We start from the raw sequence: 6,872 nt of genomic DNA, 5'->3' as shown, positions 1-6,872 counted from the left end.
ATGGAATTAAGTAGCAATACAACCTTTGAGAGATGGTTTGCTCCGCCAATCCAGTTGTCTTCTTGTTGTCATTGTCATAGTTCTTGATGCCTTACTTTCTTAGTTGAAGGTGCACCATCTCCTCATAAGCTTCCTGCAAGGTTATTGGAAGTTGCTTGTTTCCCAAGCACTTGAGGAATAGTCAGCTTACATGTATGCTTATGATTTCTGAACTTATTTTGGTGTGTGAACACCAAACTTAGTTCCTTGCCTACTACAAAACTTTGCATGCATACGTAGAACCTCGTATTTTGCTGTTAGAAACCAATTAACTAAAGACTAATCTATATCCAAGTGGTTCCCTTAATTGGTTAGAGCTAGCAATGTGCTTTGAGAATATAGTGTGATTCTAACTAGCATCCTCTGGTGGGACACCAAACTTAGAATCGCACTTTCACTCTTGAATTGTTTTGGTGTGGAACACCAAACTTAGCTCCTTGCAATGCAGGGGAAACAACTTGTGATCTTTATTAAAGTGCAGCTGAAAAGGTAGTTACCTAAGGTTGGGTTGCCTCCCAACAAAGCGCTTCTTTATCATCATTAGCTTGACGATTCCTCCTCTACTTGAGATGATAGTTTACTCTGGGGTTTTCCCCCTTGTTGCCCAGATAATGCTTAAGTCTTTGTCCGTTCACTGTAAAAGTCCTCCCTGACCTTTCATCCATGATTTCAATGTGTCCATATGGTGAGACTTTAGTGACAATGAAAGGCCCTGACCACCTCGATTTGAGTTTTCTTGGGAATAGTCTCAATTTGGAATTGTAGAGGAGTACTTGCTGCCCCTTTTCAAAATCCCTGGGTGCAAGATACAGGTCATGTCTCCTCTTTGCCTTCTCCTTATATATCTTAGTATTTTTATAGGCTTGTGAACTGAATTCCTCTATCTCTTGCAGTTGCAAGATTCTCTTTGCACCAGCAGCAATGCTGTCAAAGTTCAGTATCTTGATGGCCCAGAGAGCTTTGTGTTCCAATTCTAGTGGTAAATGGCAAGCTTTCCCATAAACCAGTTGATATGGGGACATTCCCAGTGGTGTTTTGAATGCGGTCCTGTAAGCCCAAAGAGCATCATCCAGTTTCTTCGCCTAATCTTTTCTTGATGCACCTACAGTCTTCTCCAGAATTCTCTTTAGCTCTCTGTTGGATATCTCCGTTTGTCCACTTGTTTGGGGATGGTAAGGTGTGGCTACCTTGTGTTTCACCCCATATCGTAGGAGAAGATTCTCTAGTGGTTTGTTACAAAAATGGCTCCCTCCATCACTGATGAGGGCTCTTGGGACTCCGAACCGGCTGAAAATATTCTTCCTGAGGAAGTTCATGACCACTTTGTTGTCATTTGTTGGGATTGCAATGGCCTCTACCCATTTGGAAACATAATCCACTGCTACCAAGATGTACTTGTTTGCATATGAGGTTGGGAATGGTCCCATGAAATCTATTCCCCACACATCAAATACTTCCAGTTCCAAAATGAAATTCTGTGGCATGGCATTTCTTTTGGGCAAGTTCCCAGATCTTTGGCATTCATTGCAACTCCTTACCGATTCTTTGGCATCCTTGAAAAGGGTGGGCCAAAAGAATCCACTTTGTAACACCTTTGCTGCAGTCTTGTCCCCTCCAAAGTGGCCTCCGTAGCATGAGCTGTGGCAATTCCATAGTACTTCTCGTCCTTCCTCTTTTGAAACACATCTTCTAAGGATTCCATCTGAACACTTTTTGAAAAGATAAGGCTCGTCCCAGACAAAGTATTTTGCATCATTCATGAGCTTCCTCTTTTGATGTTTATTGATTCCTGGAGGTAGAGCCCCAGTTGCCTTGAAGTTGGCGATGTTTGCAAACCATGGGGCTTTGTGCACTGTCATTAACTGCTCATCAGGGAAGAGCTCGTTCACACTCATATCATGTGTTTCCCTTTCCTCATGAGGAATCCTGGATAGGTGATCTGCCACCATGTTCTCCACTCCCTTCTTGTCTCTGATTTCAATATCAAACTCCTGCAATAATAAAATCCATCTTATTAGTCTTAGTTTTGATTCTTGCTTGGCAAATAAATATTTAAGTGCTGTGTGATCTGTAAAAACAATTACTTTAGCACCAATGAGGTATGATCTAAACTTGTCAAATGCAAAAACTATGGCTAGCAATTCCTTTTTAGTAGTGGTATAATTTCTTTGAGCATCATTGAGGACCTTGCTAGCATAGTATATTACATGGACTAAGTTATTTTTCCTCTGCCCTAACACTGCCCCTACTGCAAAGTCAAATGCATCACACATCAATTCAAAGGGTAAGTTCTAATCAGGTGGGGAGATGATAGGGGCAGAGGACAATCTTTCTTTCAAATCCTCGAATGCCAACATGCTGGTTTCATCGAAGATGAATGGTGTATCTGATACAAGGAGATTACTCAAAGGCTTAGCTATTTTTGAAAAATATTTAATAAATCTTCTGTAAAAGCCAGCATGCCCTAAAAAGCTTCTAATTGCCTTGACATCACTGGGTGGAGGGAGCTTTTCAATAAGTTCTACTTTAGCCCTGTCCACTTCGATTCCTTGGTTAGAAATCTTATTGCCAAGAACTATTCCTCCTGTCACCATAAAGTGACATTTCTCCCAGTTCAAGACCAAATTGGTCTCTTGGCATCTTTTCAATACCAAGGTCAGGTGATTCAAGCAACTAGTAAAAGAATCTCCAAATACCGAGAAATCATCCATAAAAATCTCAATGAATTTCTCTATCATATCTGAGAATATAGAAAGCATGCAGCGTTGGAAAGTCGCAGGTGCATTACATAGCCCAAATGGCATGCGCCTGTAGACAAACACTCCATATGGACAGGTAAATGAAGTTTTCTCTTGGTCTTTAGGATCAACCATTATTTGGTTATATCCTGAATATCCATCAAGAAAATGGTAATAAGCATGTCCTGTGAGTCTTTCCAACATCTGATCCAAGAACGGGAGAGGAAAATGATCCTTTCGTGTGGCTTCATTGAGTTTCTGATAGTCGATGCACATCCGCCATCCTGTGACGGTCCTTGTAGGTATCAGTTTGTTCCTCTCATTGGGAACCACAGTGATTCCTCCCTTCTTGGGCACAACATGCACGGGGCTGACCCAAGGGCTGTCTGAGATCGGGTATATTACTCCTCTTTGCCAAAGCTTCATAACCTCTTTCTGTACCACTTCCTTCATGATTGGGTTCATCCTTCTTTGGGATTGAATGAATGGTTTTGCATCATCTTCTAACAGTATTTTATGCATGCATATAGCTGAACTGATTCCCTTCAGGTCAGCAAGGGTCCATCCGATGGCGTCCTTATGCTCCCGCAGCACCTTGAGCAGTTCATCCTCTTGATCTTGGCTGAGGCACGAGCTTATAATCACTGGGTAGTTTTCATTTTCTCCTAGGTATGCATATTTGAGAGTGGGTGGCAATGCTTTAAGTTAAACCTTGGGTGCTTCTGACTTTTCAGTCTCTTCCTTTGGTGCATCTTGAATGTGACTCTCTGTTGTTGCAACCTCCTCACTTGGTATATACTCCTCCTCCATTGATCTCTCGGGCTCTTCATGCTTTTCTTCTTTGAAACACTCCTACACTTCTTCTTCAAGTGCGTCTATCCTCATGCATTCCCCTAATTGTTTTGGTGGATAACTCATGGCCTTGAACACATTGAATGTCATCTTTTCATTGTGTAATCTCAAGGTAAGATCACCTTTTTGGACATCAATGATAGCTCCAGCAGTAGCCAAGAATGGCCTTCCCAGAATAATGGAGGTTTTGGCTTCCTCCTGCATGTCCAATACTACAAAATCTGCCGGGAATATGAAGTCTCCTACTTTCACCAACAAATCCTCTACTATGCCATGAGGGAATTTGAACGATCGATCTGCCAGTTATGAGGCCATTTTTGTTGGTTTAGCCTCCTCGATCTTCATCTTCCTCATCATTGCTACTAACATCAAATTGATGCTGCCTCATAAGTCACAAAGGGCCTTCTCTACTGTGATTTCCCCTATAATACAAGGGATCTGAAAGCTCCCAGGATCCTTCAACTTCTGGGGTAGTTTGTGCTGGATGATAGCACTACATTCTTCAGTTAGTATCATAATCTTATTGTTCTTCCAGCTTCTCTTCTTAGTCATCAGCTCCTTCAGGAACTTGGCATAGAGTGGCATTTGTTCTATTGCTTCAGCAAAGGGTATGTTGATTTGTAGTTTCTTAAAGATTTCCAAGAATCTCACAAACTGGTTGTCATCTTCCTTTTTCTTCAACTGTTGAGGATATGGAGCTCTTAAGATGTTCAATTTTGGCATCCTTTTTTCTTTTTGTGGACTTGAAGTGGGAGTTTGAACTCCATCTTGCTCTTCTTCCTTTTCAGTTGAGCCTTCTTCTTGTGGTTTTTGGGAGAGTTCCTTAAGTTCCTTCCCACTCCTAAGTGTTATAGCTTGACACTCCTCCTCTTTGCTTGAATTGTTATTATTGCAGAAGTTGTGGTTAGAAAGCTGCTTGAAAAGATAACCAATTTGTGTCTCCAGTTTCTTGATGGCAGCATTTTGATTCTGCATGTTTGACTGCACTTCCTCTCGAAATACCTTACTGTTTCTGACGTTCTTGTATACTCCTTCAAAAGGTTTCAAGCTTAGAGAGTCTGTCATCAATTGATGGTAAATTGAGATTAGAGGTGGAAGGATGAGAGGTGTTGTTGTGGGGGTGTTGATATGTCCTCTGTGTGAATTGTTGATGAGCTGCATTGTTGTTGGAGTTGTAACGTCTCTGGTCTTGGCTTTGCTCTTGCTGATTCCCCCACCCAAAGTTTGGGTGGTTCCTCCATCCAGAGTTGTATGTCTTGGAGTATGGATCATGGTTCTGTCTAGGTGAATTCCCAATGTAGTTGGCTTGCTCAAGGTCCTCTTCTTCAACTTCTTCTTGGGTTGTTGATAAGGTGGTGATTGCTGCCACTTGGTTCCTCTCCATCTTCTTGGTGAGGTCAGCTAACTGCTTGGTAATGAGCTTGTTCTGAGCCAGCAGAGTATCCACATTGTTTAGCTCCATTACTCCCTTAGTGTTCTTTCTTTCGAAAGCATAGAAGTAGTCATTCTCAGCTACAGTTTCAATGACATCTATGGCTTCTTCAATGGTCTTCTTCTTGTTCAAGGATCCTCCAGAGGAATGATCTATTGCCTTCTTTGATTTATATGACAAGCCTTCATAGAAGATATGCAACTGCACCCATTCATTAAACATATTTGGTGGACACCTTCTTGTTATGTCTTTGAACCTTTCCCAAGCTTCATAAAGTGTCTCCCTATCTTGCTATCTGAATATTTGTACTTCAGTTCTTAACCTATTGATCCTTTGCGGGGGGTAAAATCTTGCCAAAAACTTATTCACTACCTCCTCCCAATTTGTCAGGCTTTCTTTTGGGAAGGATTCGAGCCATTTGAATACCTTGTCCCTGAGTGAGAAAGGGAACAAGAGCAGCCTATAGACATCCTGGTGGACTCCATTGGACTTCACTGTGTCACAAATCCTCAAGAAGATGGTCAAGTGTTGATTCGGATCTTCTTGAGCACCTCCTCCAAATGAGCAATTATTCTGCACAAGAGTGATGAGCTGAGGTTTTAGCTCGAAATTGTTGGCGTGTATGGTGGGCTTCTGAATTCTGCTCCCACAGTTGCCTGGGTTGGGATTGATATAAGAGCTTAACTCTCTTCTATCCTCCCCAACATGATTTGCTCTAACTCCTCCCTCATGGTTATTAGCCTCTTCTTCATGTTGGTTTTCTATGTTGCCTTCCATGTTTAGTTCAAAGTGTTCCTCCTCCTCTTCAGCACTGATTGCACGTTTCCCTCTTGCTTCCCTCCTTAATCTAAGGAGGGTCCTCTCTGGTTCAGAATCGAAAGAAGTTGAAGCCCCACTTCTTCTCCCTGTCATACAACCCACAAGTACCAGCAAGGAAAAACTATGTGCAGATAGTATTGTTGTCAAAATTACTGTTAGTTGTGAGTGAAGCAATATATCAAACAGTTAGTGGGTTAGTAAACTGAATTCTAAATAACAGAGAAACGAAAAAGTAGAGAGGGAAAGGGAAGAAGTTAACTAAGACAGAAAGTAAATTACACAAATAGAAAGTTAATTCAACAAAACAAAAATGCTCAATCTAGTGATCTTCCAATCTAATAATTGTTGATGCACAATCAATCCCCAGCAACGGCGCCATAAACTTGATGCAGGTGGAAATTGTCTCTCAACAAATTTCCTTCGGCAAGTGTACCAAATTTTGTCGTCAAGTAAAAACTCACAATAGAGTGAGGTCGAATCCCACAGGGATTGATTGATCAAGCAACTTTGATTAGAAGATTGTTCTCGTTGAGCGAATTCAGAATTTGGGTTGAGAGTTGCAGGAAATAAAATGGCGGGAATGTAAATGACGGAAAAGTAAATGCTAGAATTAAAGAACTGGAAGTAAATGACTGCAATTAAATTGCAGAATTGTAAATGGGAATGGGGTGTTTGCTCATGAAAATAAACGCAGAAATTAAAGAGAATGGGTGAGATCAGAATTGGGGAGTTCATTGGGCACAGGAGATGTTGCAATTCTCCGAATCAAGTTCATTTTCATCTCTTCCTCAATCAATGCATTCATTGATCTCCTTGGCAATCTTAATTGATTGAATTACAATTTCTTGCAATTCAATCTCTCAAATCTTGATCAATAGCCAATTCCTTGGTCAATTGCTCATGAGAAGAGATGAAGTGTGGTCACTGATTATACCACATGCATTTCCCAAATCAAGTTTTGAGAGGATTATAGTCACATATCCATCCAAACC

At 41.2% G+C, this 6,872-nt stretch overlaps 1 protein-coding gene across 1 annotated transcript; it reads right to left on the bottom strand.

The window, feature by feature from the left end:
• Nucleotides 1-599: 599 nt before the first annotated feature.
• On the bottom strand, nt 600-1,061 carry LOC107489533 (uncharacterized). Its single transcript, XM_016110286.1, has one exon. It carries the CDS (start codon nt 1,059-1,061, stop codon nt 600-602), a length of 462 nt encoding a protein of 153 aa, XP_015965772.1.
• Nucleotides 1,062-6,872: the final 5,811 nt, after the last annotated feature.

The sequence above is a fragment of the Arachis duranensis genome, chromosome 5, assembly GCF_000817695.3.
Source record: "Arachis duranensis cultivar V14167 chromosome 5, aradu.V14167.gnm2.J7QH, whole genome shotgun sequence".
Taxonomy (NCBI): Eukaryota; Viridiplantae; Streptophyta; class Magnoliopsida; order Fabales; family Fabaceae; genus Arachis; species Arachis duranensis.
The sequence above is the reverse complement of the archived record's forward strand: the minus strand, read 5'-3'. Positions and strand labels throughout refer to the sequence as shown.

Excerpts from the sequence above, each read along its gene's own strand:
- LOC107489533 (XM_016110286.1), bottom strand. The coding sequence starts at position 1,061 with ATGTCCCCATATCAACTGGTTTATGGGAAAGCTTGCCATTTACCACTA.